At 39.0% G+C, this 19,075-nt stretch overlaps 2 protein-coding genes across 3 annotated transcripts in view; one reads left to right on the plus strand and one right to left on the minus strand.

The window, feature by feature from the left end:
• Nucleotides 1–18,167, plus strand: part of LOC141513461 (GON-4-like protein) — a 52,861-nt gene extending 34,694 nt beyond the window's left edge. The window contains exon 11 of the mRNA XM_074223293.1: nucleotides 13,619–18,167. The gene's annotated coding sequence lies outside the window, so the exon portion shown is untranslated. The remainder of the gene's footprint in view (nucleotides 1–13,618) is intronic.
• Nucleotides 11,721–19,075, minus strand: part of DAP3 (death associated protein 3) — a 54,405-nt gene continuing 47,050 nt past the window's right edge. The window contains exon 13 of one of the 2 annotated variants that reach the window (XM_074223300.1): nucleotides 11,721–13,976. In XM_074223300.1, the coding sequence (XP_074079401.1) occupies nucleotides 13,891–13,976 (86 nt within the window). In that variant the 3' untranslated portion in view covers nucleotides 11,721–13,890. The remainder of the gene's footprint in view (nucleotides 13,977–19,075) is intronic. The other variant, XM_074223299.1, reaches the window with a different exon arrangement.

Genomic DNA, 19,075 nt, shown 5'->3' on the forward strand with positions numbered 1-19,075 from the left:
TAAGGTATAGGCTCCCACCTCACCTAGTACATATTTCTCAGGCTGGAGGATTTGAATGATTGTCTTGCTTTCTATTTCACTTCTTTAATGCTTGAGATATTCCCCCTTCCTCTCTTCCTTCAATCTCATTGGATAAAATGGTCATCCTCCTGGCTAAAGGACTCTGATCCCACAATCACTTTTTTTTTTTTGCAAGGCAAACAGGGTTAAGTGGCTTGCCCAAGGCCACACAACTAGGTAATTATTAAGTGTCTGAGACTGGATTTGAACCCAGGTACTCCTGACTCCAGGGCCAGTGCTTTATCCACTACACAATCACTCTTAATCTTCAATCTCTCCTTTGTTGATGGGTTGCTTCCCTTCTGCCTAGAAACAGGTCTTTCTTAATCTCTCCCTCATCAATAAAATTCAGATGATAGTCATAGTATCTTAGACTACCATAATATTGTCTAATTTGTTAGCCTGTGAGGCAGGTACTATGGCTATTATCCGAGTTTTATTGATGAGGTAACAATTCCATAGCTGGTGATTTCACAACTATTAAGGAACAAAGGCATTATTCAAAATGAATCCTTCCTTTGTTTTTAAATATTTTTTTATAAAAAGAAAGATTTAATTTTGAATTTTACAATTTCCCCCCATTCTTGTTTCCCTTCCCCCACCCCCACAGAAGGCATTCTGTTAGTCTTTACAATGTTTCCATGATAAATGTTGATCCAAGTTGAATGTGATGAGAGAGAAATCATATCCTTAAGGAAGAAAAATAAAGTATAAGAGATAGCAAAATTACATAGTAAGATAATGACTTTTTTTTTGTCTCCATTTATTTATTTATTTGCTTTTTTTTAGCTTTTGCAAGGCAATGGGGTTAAGTGGCTTGCCCAAGGCCACACAGCTAGGTAATTATTAAGTGTCTGAGGTCGGATTTGAACTCAGGTACTCCTGACTTCAGGGCCGGTGCTCTATCCATTGTGCCACCTAGCTGCCCCCTGTCTCCATTTATTTTAATCTTTCATTTACTGATCATACCTACAGCTACTGCTCCTACCAGAAAAACAAAACAAAACTCCCTGGTATAAAGGACAAGGGTAAATATAGGAATGCTCCCTTCTTCAAAATGATTCAAAGTAATGTTTCCTTCCTGGTTTTTGGTGAGTCCTCCCTTTCTTCTTCAGTGCCTGGGCTTTCTGCTTCTGTTAGTAACTACCACAGATTCTTGGGGTTTGAAGGGACCGCCCAACCATCAACTTGTTTACCTTTGTTTCCTGTACTTTTCTTTTCTTTTTGTTTCCATGTTGTATATTGATCCAAATTGAGTGTTATGAGAGAGAAATCATATCCTTAAGGAAGAAACATAAAGTATAAGAGATAACAAGATCAGACAATAAGATATCAGTTTTTTTTTTCTGAATTAAAGGAAATAGTCCTTGGACTTTGTTCAAACTCCACGGTTCTTTATTTGGATACAAATGGTATTTTCCACTGCAGACAGCCCCAAATTGTCCCTGATTGCTGGCCTGATGGAGTGAGAGAGTCCATCAAGGTTGATCATCACCCCCATGTTGCTGTTAGAGTGTACAGTGTTTTGCTAGTTCTCACTCAGCATCAGTTCATGCAAATCCCTCCAGGCTTCCCTGAATTCCCATCCCTCCTGGTTCCTTCCTTCCTTTTTTTTTTTTAAGGTTTTTGCAAGGCAACAGGGTTAAGTGGCTTGCCCAAGGCCACACAGCTAGGTAATTATTAAGTGTCTGAGACTGGATTTGAACTCAGGTACTACTGACTCCAGGGCCGGTGGTCTATCCACTGTACCATCTAGCTGCCCCCTCCTGGTTTCTGATAGAACAAGAGTGTTCCATGACATACATATACCACAATTTGCTAAGCCATTCCCCAATTGAATGACATTTACTTGATTTCCAATTCTTTGCCACCACAAACAGGGCTGCTATGAATATTTTTGTACAAGTGATGTTTTTACCCTTTTTCATAATCTCTTCAGTAGTGGTATTGCTGGCTCAAAGGGTATGCACATTTTTTTTTTTGCCCTTTGGGCATAGTTCCAAATTTCTCTCCAGAAGGGTTGGAGGAGTTCACAGCTCCACCAACAATGTAATAGTGACCCAGATTTCCCACAACCCTTCCAATAATGATCATTATCCTTTCTGGTCATATTGATCAGTCTGAGAGGTGTGAGGTGGTACCTCAGAGAAGCTTTAATTTGCATTTCTGCAATAAGTAATGGTTTAGAGCAATTTTTCATATGACTATGTATTGCTTTGATCTCCTCATCTGTAAATTGCCTTTGCATATCTTTTGACCATTTGTCAATTGGGGAATGGCTTTTTTTTTATTCAAAAAGTCACATTTAATGACTCAGTTCTTTGTATATTTTAGAAATGAGTCCTTTGTCAGAAACATTAGTTGTAAAGATTGTTTCCCAGTTTACTACATTTCTTTTGATTTTGGTAGGCAAGAGGTGGGCAATTTGTAGAGTCAAAGCTTTTTAATTTAATGTGATCAAAATCATCTAGTTTCTTTTTAGTGATGTTCTCCATCTCTTCCTTAGTCATAAACTGCTTCCCTTTCCATAGATCTGACAGGTAAACTAGTCCTTGATTTTCTAATTTGCTTATAGTATTGTTTTTTATGTCTAAATCCTGTATCCATTTGGATCTTATCTTGGTATATAGTGTTGGTCTAATCTAAGTTTCTTTCATACTAACTTCCAATTTTCCCAGCAATTTTTATCAAAGAGAGAGTATTTAGCCCAATAGTTGGACTCCTTTGGGTTTATCAAACAGATTACTATAATCATTTCCTGCTATTGCACCTAGTCTATTCCACTGGTCCACCATTCTATGTCTTAGCCAATACCAGAGGTGTTTTTTTTTAGGCAAATGGGGTGAAGTGGCTTGCCCAAGGTCACACAGCTAGCTAATTATTATTAAGTGTCTGAGACCAGATTTGAACCCAGGTACTCCTGACTCCAAGGTCAGTACTCTATCCACTGCACCATCTAGCTGCCCCATGCACCATCTAACCACCCCCAGACAGTTTTGATGATTGATGCTTTATAATATAATTTTAGATCAGGTAGGGCTAAGTCCCCTTCTTTTGCACTTTTTTTTCATTAAATCCCTAGAAATTCTTGACTTTTTATTTCTCAATATGGATTTACTTAACAACTTTTTCTAACTCATTAAAGTAATTTTTTGGAATCTTGATTGTTAGAGCACTAAACAGGTAATTTAGTTTTGGTAGACTTGTCATTTTTCTTTTTTTTAGGTTTTTGCATGGCAAATGGGGCTAAGTGGCTTGCCCAAGGCCACACAGCTAGGTAATTATTTAGTGTCTGAGACCGGATTTGAACCCAGGTACTCCTGACTCCAGGGCCAGTGCTTTATCCACTGCGCCACCTAGCCGCCCCAGAATTGTCATTTTTTATTGTATTAGCTCTACTTATCCATGAGCAGTTGATATTTGCCCAGTTATTTAAATCTGATTTAATTATTTTCAAAAAGTTTCTGAGTCTGCCTTGGCAAATAGACTCCCAGGTAGATAATGGTTTTTTTTTTTAATTAAAGATAATAGTGTTTGTTCAAACTCCACAATTCTTTCTCTGGATACAGATGGTATTCTCTATCACAGATACCCCCAAATTGTACCTGATTGTTTCACTGATGCAAGTCCATCGAGGTTGATCATCAACCCCATGTTGCTGTTAGGGTGTACAGTGTTTTTCTGGTTCTGCTCATCTCACTCATCAGTTCATGCAAATCCTTCCAGGCTTCCCTGAATTCCCATCCCTCCTGGTTTGTAATAGGACAATAGTGTTCCATGACATACATATACCACAGTTTGTTAAGTCATTCCCCAATTGATGGACATTCACTTAATTTCCAATTCTTTGCCACCACAAACAGGGCTGCTATGGATATTTTTGTACAAGTGATGTTTTTACCCTTTAAAAAAAAAGATTTTATTTATTTTCAGTTTCACAATTTCCCCCCTAATCTTGCTTCCCTCCCCCAATACCCACAGAAGGCAGCCTGTTAGCCTTTACATTGTTTCCATGATATACATTGATCTAAGTGGAATGTGATAAAAGAGAAATCATATCCTTAAGAAAAAAAGTATAAGAGAAAGCAAAATTATATAATAAGATAATGTGCTTTTTAAAAATTAAAGGTAATAGTCTTTGGTCTTTGTTCAAATTCCACAGTTCTTTCTCAGGATACAGATGGTATTCTCCATTGCAGATATCCCCAAATTGTACCTAATTGTTTCACTGATGCAAGTCCATTAAGGTTGATCATCACCCCCATGTTGCTGTTAGGGTGTACAATGTTCTGGTTCTGCTCATCTCACTCAGCATCAGTTCATGCAAACCCTTCCAGGCTTCCCTGAATTCCCTTCTAGTTTCTAATAGAACAACAGTGTTCCATGACATACATATACCACAGTTTGCTAAGCCATTCCCCAATTGAAGGACATTCACTTAATTTCCAATCTTTTTGCACAAGTGATGTTTTTACCCTTTTTCATAATCTCTTCAGGGTATAGACCCAGGAGTGGTATTGCTGGATCAAAGGGTATGCACATTTTTGTTGCACTTTGGGCGTAATTCCAAATTGTTCTCCACAAAGATTGGATGAGTTCACAGCTCCACCAACAATGTATGTGTCCCAGATTTTCCACATACCTTTTTGTTGTTAAAAATTTTTGTAATTGTGGTCTAAATTCTGTCTCCACTTCTTTGACCATCTTCTTTAGCCTTCTTGATGTCTGAATTGGGTCCACCTAAGTGACATCTTCTAATACCCTCCTTAACTCTATATATTGACTTCTTATTCCTTCAATGACTTTTTTTTTTTTTTTTAGGTTTTGCAAGGCAATGGGGTTAAGTGGCTTGCCTAAGGCCACACAGCTAGGTAATTATTAAGTGTCTGAGGCCAAATTTGAACTCAGGTACTCCTGATTCCAGGACCAGTGCTCTATCCACTGTGCCACCTAGCCACTCCCATGTTCTCATTTTTGCTAATTGTAATTAAGCAAACTGAAATGGCAACCTAGGTTCATATAGTAGTTTTCAGTGGGAGTTCTCAGCTGTGTGACTTTGGATCTCATTTTTCTTACCTTTTTTCATTTATAAAAAATTGATGGGAGCACCTGTCCTACCTATTTTAAAGTTGTGAAGAAAGCATTTTGCCATTAACAAGAATATTGGACTTAAAAAGCTGGAATCATCACCTGGTCTATCTAGAAAGTGAAGAAAATCTTGTCACAAGGTGGTTATGAGTATGGCCCTTTAAGTTTTGGGATATCCTTATCCTATTTCCCATTCTCAGAAAGTGGGATCACAGATTTGGACTGGTTACATATCTCCCATGAGTTCTGGGCAGTACTTTTTTTTTTTCCCAGAGGGATTAAAATATTTTTTATTAAGCTATCTTAAAATGGCACGCCTCTCTCATGGTGGGAAAGAGGAGCAGGGAAAGTCCAAAATACAAGCTCTTTTATGTAGTTTGAAAGGTTTTGTTCCTGCCCCTTCATGCCAATCATAGGATGGGGTCAGGAATCTAATTGATACATTGGTTCCTATATATTCCACTCCCCCACCCCACTCATACTAATGAGCAAGAACAGCTAGATCTCCTTGAGCAATTTAGGCAGATCCTAGTTTTTGTGATATTAACTTACAATCCTCCCTTCACATTCTTGTGGAACCCAAACACTTCCATTTTCCTCAGTTTCCCCCTTTTATTTTATAATAAGAATTTTGGGTTCCACACCTTATTAGTGATTTCTTTCTTAAATCACAACCCTTGTTACTGACATAACTCCTGACTTTTTTATTCTATCAAGATTTTTATGCCCTCATTATTAGAGGCATGGACCTGTCCTACTTTCCAGATTGGTGTGGAAGCACATGCCAACTTTCTGATGATGTCTTTTACTACTTGCCTATTGATATCAATAGATTTGTTTGCATAGTTTAGCCAGACAGACAGACAGTCAAGGCTCTAGCTGTCTAATTGCTATTTTTTTTCACTACAGCTTAGAATCTAATCAGGATATAAATTGGGCTCCATAGCCCTAACTCCCATCCTGTGCCCAGGGAGTAGGCCCTTGAATCTAGATAACTCTCTGACCAACTCTTTGGACAAATGGGTGTAGACAGTGGTCCCAGAAATCCAATAATGTTCCTTTAGTGCTAGTTGGTCTTCCAGGAATATAGTTTCCTGGGTTCCAACAAATGTATAATACTGTTCATCCTTACTTCCAATGGGTCCTCCTAAATACTCCACATAACCATCATGATAATAGGTACATTTCCAAAATTACTGTACCTCCTTTCACTGGCAGGTTTTTATACCAATGTCTTTAGATAGGTCTTCCTGGCTCCAAAACTGATCAAAATAAATTCCTGATTTTGTGCCACTGGACCAACCTAGGGAGTATTTCTTGAGGGTGATGGGTTAGCTTTTTCTAATGCCACTGATGGATGTTCAATCTGCCTTGCTCTGCAATTGTCAGTGGAGAATCAGTCGGCCAGTCTTAAGAAGTTTTGTTAGGATATTTACTAGGGTATGTATAGTAAGCTCAGGGGGTACATATATTTCATCTCCGTTCAAGGCTCTTATCTGACTTGTTCTCTCTTAATTGAATATGGAATTGGGGGGGGGTGAAGCTTAAAATGCATATGGAAAAGCTGTAATTCAGTTTCTGGTTTCCCTTTCATTCATGGAGTGCTTCAAATTCATCATGTAGTTTCATAGCCTGTCCTGGGTCAGGCCCTACTACCAGAAATCTGGAGATGCCACTTAGGATACTGCTGGGAAGATGGGAAACTGCTATTGTCCCAAGGGGTACAAACTAGGGTACCTGCAAAGACTTAAGTCTCCCATCCTCCAAACCTTTCCAGGGAGAAGAGAGGGAGACTTGACTGAGGTCAAAGATCTACAGAACCCTTTATTCCTCCAGGTGATTCTTTTCTCAGAGATGGGCTAGAACTTCACACTCCAGTTACTAGAATTTAACTCTTGATAATTTATACACGATCTCTGGGATGTGCTCAAATGCCTTTGCCTATCTGAATTTTCTTGTGCAACCCTGAAGGCCTTTTAGGTTATTCTTGAATGAAACATATTCTCACCTTGTTAAAGTAGGGCTAGGGTGGTTTCTACCTTATTGTGTAGGGAAAATTGTTGAGTTATGAACCCCAAATGTCTTGTATCAAAAGCATTTTTTGAATGCCTATTGTTTTAGACACTTGCTAGGTACAAAAAAACCCTATTTTCACTCTCAAAATACTTATATTTTCCTGGTGGTGGAAATTAGAGAAATATAATATACACCTGTTAGAGATAGTAGAGAGCACTAACAATCTTGTTAAAGTTGTGGGGCAGCTAGGTGTAACAGTGGAAAAAGCACTGGCCTTGGAGTCAGGAGTACCTGGGTTCAAATCTGGTCTCAGACACTTAATAATAACCTAGCTGTGTGGCCTTGGGCAAGACACTTAACCCCATTGCCTTGAAAAATCTAAAAAAAAAAAATACAGTTGTGACCCTATTCAGGATTTTCTTGGCCGATACCGGAGTTGTTTGCCATTTCCTTCTCTAGTTCATTTGATAGAAACTGAGGCAATCAGGATCACATAGCTAAGTGCCTGAAGTATGATTTGAACCCAGGTCCTCCTGACTTCAGGCCTGGTGCTCTATCTACTTCACTACCAAGATGCCCTAAAAACTGTTTGGGGTATACTCAGAAAAATAGGGAAAAAGCTCCTTTCCTGGAGAAGGTCCAGATGAAGTGAGCCTTAGAAGCTAGGGATTCTTAAACTTTGAGGGATATGTATTTCAGAGACTTCCAAAAGAGAATACAGAGTTTGAACAGTCAGCAAGTACCCTAACTTAATGATGAAAGGGAATGTGAAATAAATTTAAAAAGTAGGCTGGAGATAGATTGTGAAAAGTTTTGCATTCTCAACTGGAGAGTTTGTATTACAGAGGTGATAAAGGCTTTGCCCAGTAGGACAGTAATAGTAGGAAGATTGTTTTGGCAAAGGTGTGGGAAATGGATTGGCTAGGGGAAAATATGGGAAACAGGGAGGACGAGCAGAAGGCATTTTTCATAGTCTGAAGAAGCTGTGATGGCAACTTGAATTAAGAGTGATGGCTGTGAGTGGAGAAGATATAGTGTGAGGGTAGAACTGACAAAAGCAATGTAGAGGATGAGTTAAATATTAAGGATAACTTAGGTTGTAAACTAGTGGCTGAAAAGTTGGTGGTATCTCTTTTTTTCTTAAAGATTTGATTTAATTTGTTTACAATTTTCCCCCCAATCTTACTCCCTCCCCCCCAGAAAGCAATCTGTCATTCTTTACATTGTTTCCATGGTATACATTGATCCAAATTGAGTGTGATGAGAGAGAAGTCATATCCTTAAGGAAGAAACATTTAGTATAAGAGATAGCAAGATCGGATAGTAGGATATCAGTTTGTTTTTTCTAAATTAAAGGAAATAGTCCTTGGACTTTGTTCAAACTCCACAGTTGTTTCTCTGGATCCAGATGGTATTCTCCATCATAGGCAGCCCCAAATTGTCCTTGATTGTTGCACTGATGGAATGAAAGAGTCTATTGAGGTTGATCATCACCCCCATGTTGCTGTTAGGGTGTACAGTGTTTTTCTGGTTCTGCTCATCTCACTCAGCATCAGTTCATGCAAATCCTTCCAGGCTTCCCTGAATTCCCATCCCTCCTGGTTTCTAACAGAACAATAGCGTTCCATGACATACATATACCACAGCTTGCTAAGCCATTCCCCAATTGAAGATTTACTTGATTTCCAATTCTTTGTCACCACAAACAGGGATGCTATGAATATTTTTGTTAAAGTGATGTTTTTACCCTTTTTTTCATCATCTCTTCGGGGTATTGGCCCAGTAGTGGTATTGCTGGATCAAAGGGCATGCACATTTTTGTTACCCTTTGGGGCAACAAAAATCAAGTTTAGTGTAGGGTTTTGAGAGAGAAGTGTATATATGAAGTGGGAGTCAGATCTATGTGAGATAACAAACCAAGTGAGGTTGATGAGATCACCAAGCGATCACAGAAGCAAGTAGACTCAGGACTGGACTTAAAAGGACACCCATAAATAGGAGAACTATTTCACTTAATTATTTATCACCTGTATGCAAATGATTCAATTGTCTATTCAGATCTGTCTTCCCAGATTCAGTACAAAATTTCCCAGGGCTTGTTGGATATCTCTTCCTGGTATTCTTACATTTGAAAAAAGAACATGTCAAAAAAAACCTGTTTATTTTTAGTATTTTTTTGATGTCACACAGTTGGAGATTCAGAAATATCTTTTTTTTATTTCTATCCTGTGCAGCTAGGTGTTGTTATGGCTAAAGCACTGGCTTCGACCTCAGGAGTAAGGGATTTTGAATCCCACCTCAGACACTTGACGCTTTACTAGTTGTGTGATCTTGGGCAAGTCACTTAACCCTGATTACCGCTCATCCAGGGTCATGGCCTGTCATCCTGATTCACATCTAAATGGTTCTGGAGGAGAAAGTGAGGCTGGTGACGTAGCACAGCACCCCCTCACTAAATTCCAATTCATGTGCTTGTCATGGCATCATCTTGATGTCATGGTCTTCTTTGAGAATAAAGGAAAGGGGCCTCAATCTCTCTAATTGGTTGTGGCCCGTTTCTTGAGAAACGAATAAAGCTTTCTCTTCATACCATGAGAGATCTCCAAAATTATTTAAGTGGCATTTGTCCCAGTTTGGGGGCTTGTTGCCAGGATAGCATGCCCATTGGGGACCTCAGCTTCTCAGAACTTGGCAAAACATCGCTGCTGCCACAAATTATGGTAGTTTGACATTTTCTGGGAAGCCTTGGTTTCCCCTCTGTGCAAATGACCTGAAGCGGAGAGACTTGGTAGGAAGAGAACAGCAAATCTGTAGCAGGAACCTGATGTCAGCCAGGACAAAGAAGTCTTTAAACCTCTATGCATACAGACCCCCCAAAATGGTAAGCCTAGACCTTGGAATCTGAGGGCACTAGATTCCTGGAGGGTCCATTTGGGTGACTGAGGGTTGGGGGTGACCCCTTCCAGTTTGGGCGTACGGGACTTGGATCAAAGGGCACTTGATCCTGAGGGGTTTTTGTCAATATTTAAAATGGGAAGGACTATGTCTTAAGCCTTCCCCTGTGGCAAATCAGGTAAATAAGACTAAAATATAAAGGAAAAGTAAGAAGAAAATGATTAAGTATTGTAATGAATTTGGTCTGCCTTTGGGAGGGAGAGCCCTCTCTGCATTACTGAGATGTCAGGAATTTGCCATTGGCCTGTTTTGAAATTCAGTTTGGAAAATTCTGTTGCATTGTGTGATCTGTGTTTGTGCCTTGTCTGTCTTTATGTATTTAGAATGTCTATTTACTTGTGTGATTTGTTAAACAGGGAAAGGAGGAGTTGGCAAGTCCCCCTAAAAAGTTCCTTGGGTAGCCTCATTTTGTTTTGGATTTTTAGGCAGTATTCATCTAACTTTCCCTGGCTCTTCCCTTGAGCCTGCTTTCTGCCTGTGTTCCTCACTCCTAGGTTGTCTCTTGAGCACTTAGAGGGATTTTTATTTTGATTAAAAAGGAATGGATTATGGAGGCCAAACTACTCACCCTGCTATTCTACCATTATGAGAAGGCCCCCCCCACTTCCCTGTTTATGTAAAAAAAAAATAAAGGAAAGGGGCAGCCAGGTGGTGCAGTGGATAGAGCATCAGCCCTGGAGTCAAGAGGATCTGAGTTCAAATGTGACCTAAGACACTTAATAATTGCCCAGCTGTGTGACTTTGGACAAGTCACTTAAACCCATGGCCTTGTAACAAAGAAAAAAACATAAAAAGAGATTGAAGGACAAAAAAAAAAGATATTGAGAGTCCTGTATTTCTACCTTGATATGCCTTGTCTTATCTTCAATGAGTAGTTTTAGAGTTACAAGGTATCCAAAAGGAAACAATTCATAGGTTCTCTTGCCAGATTAAGACAGTTCATTTTTTCATTAGGCAAATCATACCAGGGAGAAGTGATCATACCAGGGCACAGTACATGTACATGCTTTGTATTTGTAGCAAAGAATGGAAGTAAAATTTTCTGTTAATTTCTGCTCCTAATTCTGAAATTTTTGCTCATGCCTACACCATACTTAGTGTCAGCATATAATATTTATGAAAAATAAAAATCCCACATAAGGGATGAGTGAAAAAGATATTAAGCACTTAATATTTTCTCAGTCTGGTGCTTAGTGCTTGGGATACAAATTAGAAAAGCAACACCGGGGCGGCTAGGTGGTATAGTGGATAAAGCACCTGGAGTCAAGAGTATCTGGGTTCAAATCTGGTCTCAGACACTTAATAATTACCTAGCTGTGTGGCCATGGGCAAGCCACTTAACCCCGTTTGCCTTGCAAAAAACCTTAAAAAAAAAAGCAACACCAAGGGGTGGCTAGGTGGCACAGTGGATAGAGCACTGGCCCTGGAGTCAGGGGTAGTTGAGTTCAAATCTGGCCTCAGACACTTAATAATTGCCTAGCGAGCCACTTAACCCCATTGCCTTGCAAAAAAAAAAAAAAAAAAAAGCAAAGCAAGTCCATATCTGCCCATATGTGGTTTACTATTTTTTATATGCATAAATATATGTATATATTTTTTGAGGACCTAATTGATTTTATTTTACAACAAAAAAGAAGATTCTGTATGAAACCCTGAATCACTTTTTATTGTTTGCTTTAAAAAATATATGTAGGGCAGCTAGGTGGTGCAGTAGATAGAGCACTGGCCTTGAAGTCAGGAGTACCTGGGTTCAAATTCGACCTCAGACACTTAAAAAAAAATGTAATAAATACATATTCCCTTCAAAATCCTGCTTACTTGAATTTCCTTCTATTCTATACCTTAAAAAAATGTTATATGACCCTCTTTCTTTTGGCACCATCATTGCTAACCCCTCTCAATTAACCAAGAAAGGAAAAAACAAAACTGTAACAAGTAAGCAGTCAAACAAGAATGATGCCACAAGGGTGGCTACATCCTAAAATGTTTTTGTACTTTGTGCCTGTTATTTGTCAGAAGATGAGTAACAAGCTTCATCACAGTTCCTTTGGAGACATAGTCATGGCACTGATAAAATATCTTAACATTTTTTAAAGCTGCTTTTCTTTACAAGTCTTTTTTATAAACTATTCTGCTTGTTTACTCCACTGTCAAATCATATTCCCTAAGATTCTCTGAAATCATCTTTTGAATTTTCTTTGGTGCAATAATATTCCATTACATTTACATCCCACAATTTGTTCAACCCATTCTCTGAGCAACTAAGGGACTTCCATAGATTTTAGTCTTCTCCATTCCCTTCAGGAGGATGGAGGATGTGGTTGGATTGCTTACCCAGTAGTAAGGGCCTAGTTGAGATTATGCAACAAATCTGTAGAGGAAGCAGTCAGAAGGTTATGACTTTTCTCTAACTTTATTTAGAAGCACCTGTGAAGGGTAGAGAGGGGTTAAAAGTGGGAGTGATCCAAGGTGGAGCATATCTGGGCATAATTGGCAATGTGCTAAGAAGGCTAGAGATTCAAGAGAGAAGGACAGTGTAAAGCTGAATTGGCTGGAAGACATGAGTCAAGTGTTTGTAGGCAGCAGGGAAGGAGCCAATAGACAGATGCTGAAGATTAAAAAGAGAGACTTAGGATGAACAATATGAGAATTTGACAAGGAGACAAAAGATAACAAGACCCAGTAGAACCATGGCATCAGCTGTCTTGACCACTTGTGTCCCTAAATATATGTGCCTCATTAGACTTGCCCACTCTTCCTCTGGACACTCTATTTATGGGGAAATGAGGCTGTGGCACATAGAATATTGTCTAGAAAATATACCTCATAATTGATCTTACCAATCAACTGGTCTAACTTCTTTATATTACAGATAAGGATACTTTAATGATTGAATTTAAGTGATTTACTGAGGATTAGAGAGGCAAAAAATGGGGTTCGAACCCAGTACCTTTGATTCCTTATTCAGCAGATTCTACACTCATGGTCAAGAGGGTTATAGATGAAGTATGCTTTTGTGCCTCTGCAAGGTCTCTTGGTTCACCCTTTAACTCTTCACTGCTGCAGTAACAAATCACTTAAAGTCTAAATCTTTGGTTACTCTTTCATGTTGCTAATGATTAAGAGGAAGAAGAGCTGCTCTTTACTGCCTCTTTAGATTTCTTCTAATGTAATAATCAAATCAAATATAAAAATTCAAGTCATATAATCTTAGTCAGAGAAAGTAAAAGCAGAAGGTAAATAAGAAAAATGGCTGAGTTTATGTGGGAGGTAGGTTATAAAGAAGTGGATGTTTTCTTCACCTCCTTAACTGAATTGTAAACTGAAAATCTAATCATCTAGGAACTCCCATTGACTGCAGACATGCAGACACCAATACAGACTTATCATGAAGACTAAGGCTTAGCCAATGCTTATCATGTTATATAACCTGAGCCAGACATTCTTTTTATTTTTAAAAAAAAGCATTTTATCTTTTTTTTGTTTTGTTTTTTTACAGAAGGAAGGACCATAGAATCCTGTTTCTGAGAACAATGTTCAATGATTACATTCTGACATGAGTGACAAAACCAAAGATGGAATCTTCAGCTGCTGCAGTCACTTCAAAAGGAAATCTGGTCACACTTGGGAAGCTCGCTCTAGAGCTCGAGAGAGGCCTGCAACAGACTCCGAGCCTCAGGAACTGTCCAGACAGAGAAACTTGGTTGCCTCTGGAGGAAGACTTTCCCTTCTGCTTCAGATGGATATATACCAAGCACTAGGCCTGATGATTTAGAGATAAGCACAGAGTCGTTCTAACTGCCAGGGATTTGAGTTACTCAGGAAAAGCAGCTCCTTTTTCCCTTCTTCTGTGTGAGCTAAAAAGCAGACAGGCATAAAGTGAATGGCAGGTAGTTTGCCCTTTTCAGTTTGTAAATTCATGAGCATTATTCATCTATCACCGACTACCTACCTTTACCTTCTTTCTTCCTGTGTTATTTTAATCCCCAGTCACCTAAGAGATGATCCCATGAGCTACCCATTCACTAAAACTGCATCTATTCCCATTCTGATCCTGGTCACTCTCTTTACACTATGGCCTCTGGAATTCCTATTGCATAGTGAACAAGCTTCCTCCAATACGGAGCTTTCTCTCATTCTTGGCACCCTTCCAGATTTCCCCAGATGACACTGCCTCCCTTCATTTATGTCCTGACCTTCAGGTTCTGGAGGGCAGCTACAATATACTGATGACATCAAGCACTGTGCCAAATGCTAGGCTTACAAAGAGTTTTGTAAAAACAGTCCCTTCCCTCAAGTGGCTTACAAACTAATGGGGGGAACAACATTCATGCTAACATATACAAGAACAAACTATAGTCAGGATAAATAAGAAATAATGAACAGAGGGAAGACTACAGAATTAAGAGGGATTGGGAAAGGCTTTCTCTAGGAAGAGGGGTTTTAGTAGTTAGACACACAGGGGCCAGCCAGAGATGTGTCACTGGACTGAGCAGTACATGTCAAGGAATAAGGTACACTGGAAAGGTAGGAGGGGAACTAGGTTATTTAGGGCTTTGAACGTCAAGCATTCAGTATTTGCTACTGGAGTCAACAGGAAGACACAAGTCTTTATTGAGTAGGATGGAATGACGTAATCAGGACCTGCCTTTCGGAAAAATCACTTAAGTGTCTGAATGGAGGATGGATTGGAGTGGGGGGAGAGGTGATGCCAGCAGACCCACCGCAAGCTATGGTAACAATCCAGGTGTGAACTGAGGAAAGCCTGCAAAGGAATGGTGGCAATGTTAGAGGGGAAAAGGGGGCAAATACCAGAAATGTTGAAAAGTGAAGTCAGCAGGACAACAATTTGGATATGGAGAGATGAGAGATAGTGAGGAGTCTAGGATGACTCCTAGATTGTAACCCTAATAAGAGACTGGAAAGATCATGTTCTCTATAGTTATACGGAAAAATAGAAGGGAGGGAAGTTGGACATATTGAATTTATGATATCTACTGTCTGAAAAGCAAAAGAAGATACAAGATGTGGGCAGGATAAGTAGATCTGAGAATTGCTAGCATAGAGATGGTAATGAAATTCATGGGAACTGATGAAATGACCAAGGGAAGTGGTATAGAAGGAGAAGACGGTCTAGTACAGAACCCCCAAAAGTACCACCACCCAGAGGGTATTTTTTTGGGAGCATTTAGAAAAGGAGACAAGAGTGGGAATAGACAGGAGGATATTTTCAGTGGAATGATTAAGTCCAAAAACCAGATTGAAAGGGAGTTTAGAAGGAGGATGAAAGGAGAGGAAGTGGGGACAAATTGCAGATAGCCTTTTTGAGGAGTTTATTAGCTACAAAAGAAAGCAGAGATCTAAGAGAATAGTTGGAATGGAAGGATCAATTAGCACTTTTTAAGAACAGGGGAATCCTGGGTATATTTGAGCCAGTAAACTGGGAATGATTGAAACTAAGTGAAAGTGGGGGATGACAGAGGGAACAGGATGGAATGGGAGTGTTTAACAAGCTGAAGTTTTAGCCTTGGTCAAGAGAGTGTGGCCATGTAAGGAAGGAGTGGAGGAGAAAGTGGCAGAAAATACCTAAATGATAGGAAACTAGGAAGAGGAAAATAGAACCCACAGAAAATGACCTTAATTTTTTCTTTTTTCTAATTTAAGGCAATGGGATTAAGTGACTTGCCCAAGGTCACATAGCTAGGCAATTAAGTATCTGAGGCCTGATTTGAACTTAGATCCTCCTGAATCCGGGGTCAGTGCTCTATCCACTACACCACTTAGCTCCCCTTATTTTTTCCTATAAAACAAGGAAAAGTTCTCAGCTGAGAGAATGGGAAGAATAGGAACCATGGGAGGAATGAAAAGGTGGGGAAGTGCCACTGTGAAAAATGAGATAAGGAACGGATAAGGAGGATGCAGTACAACTGCAATAGCATATGTGAGGGCCCAGTTGAGGTTATGTAACAAATTGGTAGTGAAAGCAGTAGAATGGTTGTGCGATTTTTCTCTACTTTCATTTAGAAGCACTGATCCCAGGCTGAGGACTGTATTGGTATAATTTAGCAATAAATATGCTAAGGCTAGGGTTTCAAGAAAGCAAAATAATGTAGAGTTGAATTGGCTGGAAAACATGAGTGTGTTTGTAGACATCAGGGAAGACAGATGCTGAAAATCAGAAAGACAGACTTAGGATGAAAGCTGGGTAATCCAATCTGTTTAGAAGACATAGATATGATGATAAAGGTTCACCTTGACCAGCAGAGGGTTGCAACTTAATCTCTTATTCAAATCATGGTGGTTATTGTATCCAGACCTCCAGGTCATTTGCTGTCCTTTCTCACTGAGTTCAGCACCTAGTTTATTGTCAACTTCTCCACAAACCCTCATTTTCTTTATTTTAATTTAATTTTTTTTAGTTTTTGCAAGGCAGTGGGGTTAAAGTGGCTTGCCCAAGGCCCAGCTAGATAATTAAGTGTCTGAGGCCAGATTTGAACTCAGGTACTCCTGACTCCAGGGCCGGTGCTCTATCCACTGCGCCACCTAGCGGCCCCAACTCTCATTTTCTTTAAATCCTACTAACTATTCTTTAATCTTACTTTAGCCAAATCCAGGACCATGATCACATCTTGACTCTCACCATTACCTATGGATTTTCTATTTCTTTTATGCAAAATTATGACCTTCCCTAATCTGACCTTAAGCATCCTATCATTTCTTCTTTCCTTATGCCTCGCTATCCTCTAAACTTATTCTTTGACCTCACTCTGACCTCTGATCACTCTCTGCTTTGGTAGATACTTAAGGCCAGTCTATTGGCTCTGTATTTTCCTCTTCCCCAACTTCAATTTTATAATTATATCTCACATCATCACTAACACTAGCAAGCTTTGCCTTTTTTGTCCTACTGTTGGTCAACCCTTGTTAAATTCCTTTCTTGAAAGACTACTACCCCATTCCACTCCTTCTGAGACACTGGAGAAGTTGTATAACTATGCTGACTAGGTACACAGTTATATTATCACACTGGGACTACCTATTGAAGCAGAGCAATCATTTTATTCCTCCTTAAATGATTCCCATTTTACTATACACAGAAATTATTCCAAATCTTCTCAAGTAGTCTACTCCCACAAACTTTCAGCTTCAGATCTTTTTACTTTACTAAGAAATTTGAGGTCATTCACTCTGAGTTCTTCTCTATTTTCTTTCCCTTGCCCATCACTCATAATAAACTGGCTGGACCTTTTCCTAGCTAAGGTCAAATTCTCTACATATGCCCTTGATCCCATCTAATTTCTTCCTCTTTTCTGGCATATGATTCCATCAGGAATGCTCTCTTGAATGTGATTTATTGGCTAATTACATGAATCAAGAATCCTCTCCACTGGTTCCTTCATACTACTTAAAACATTCCTAAGTCACCTAACTCTAAAAAACTTCATTGGACTTTACCATTCATGTTACTGACCTAAGTTTCTCTTCCTTTCCTTAAATAAATTCTTAAAAAAGTTGCCTACCATCACTCCTGAACTTCCTCACCTTCTAACCCATAAATGGCCTCCAGGGCATTTTATGTCTCATTCCCCAAAGTTACATTCCCTTGTTCTGTTCCCTGCTTCTTCTCCCTCTCTATGTGTGTACTTCAACATTTATTGATGGATTTCTGCTAAGATGGAGGAGGTCCTCACCTTTTCTTTTCCCAACTGCTAGTTTTCCATCTCTAATTTAAACAGTATCTATAGTCTTATGTTGACATTTAGTTCCCATGTAGAATGTAAGTTACTTGAACAGAGATTGTTTCATTCACTGTATTTTTGTCTCCAGTGCTTGGCACATAATAGGTATTTTGAATATTTGGTGGTTGACTATTACACTGCTTTTTTTTTCTGTAACTGTTGCTGAAACGGCTGCATTTTAATAATTAACTTTTGAAGCTGAATCTATAAATCTCAGAGTATATTCTTGATATCTTGTTCTCCAATCAAATTCCTTACCATCTCCCTCCCCCTTCCCTCTAATTCTTTCATCCCAGAATCCTGCTTCAATTTAAAAACACCCTTGTGACCCTAAAACAACTCTTCAGGGCTCTATGGATTCTTCTCTAATCTTGAAACACCTAATTTCCCAATCCAAAGGGGTAAGGGCAAAAGTGAAAAAAAAAAGTGAACTGAAATTATTCATTTATTTGAAAACAGATGAAAGGGGACTGAATGCTAAGGTTGATGAGAATGGCTATGCTATACTTATTCAAAATACTGAATAGCTGGTTGTGATAAAGGAAGAAAGCAGGTCTTTCCATAGAGGAATTACTATTGGGTTAGTGGTCTGTAAAGTAATTTGTACTTCTAGAAAAAACTTTATACATTTGCTATCCTCTACTTAATTTTCTTGCTCTTACTTAATAAAGGTTTTTTTTTTGGTGCTCTTTTTAAAGTTACTTTCCACCAAGTCTTCCTCCCCCTCCCTACATCTCTCTTCTAACAAGTTAAAACAAGGAAAATCAACACATTGCTCACACCTGAAAACAAATGTCTCATTCCCCATAGCTACTCTTCCTTGTTCTCTTCCCTGATTCCTCTCCCTCTCTTCATGTGTACACCTAAACGTTTATTGATGGATTTCTGCTAAGATGGAGAAGACATTTGTAATATGGCTTCTGACCTATCCATTAGCCTAAATGGTTCTTTTCAATGTTCTTAATAATTTCTAAATTGCCAAATCCTGTGTTTTTTAATCCTCATATCCTAGAATTCTCTGGAGCATCTTACACTTACATCTCTTCTTTAAACCTCTTTTCTAAGTTTTCATGCCTTGATGGATTCTCTCCTTTTTCTCTTCTCTCCTATGTTTCCTCTTAATCTTCTTTGCTGTTCCATGCCATAACAGTTCAACATGGGTATAGCATCCTTTAGGTCTACTTCTCTTGTCTGTTCTCTCACTTGGTGATCTCACC

Source organism: Macrotis lagotis, chromosome 2 (assembly GCF_037893015.1).
Source record: "Macrotis lagotis isolate mMagLag1 chromosome 2, bilby.v1.9.chrom.fasta, whole genome shotgun sequence".
In the NCBI taxonomy this organism is placed as follows: Eukaryota; Metazoa; Chordata; class Mammalia; order Peramelemorphia; family Peramelidae; genus Macrotis; species Macrotis lagotis.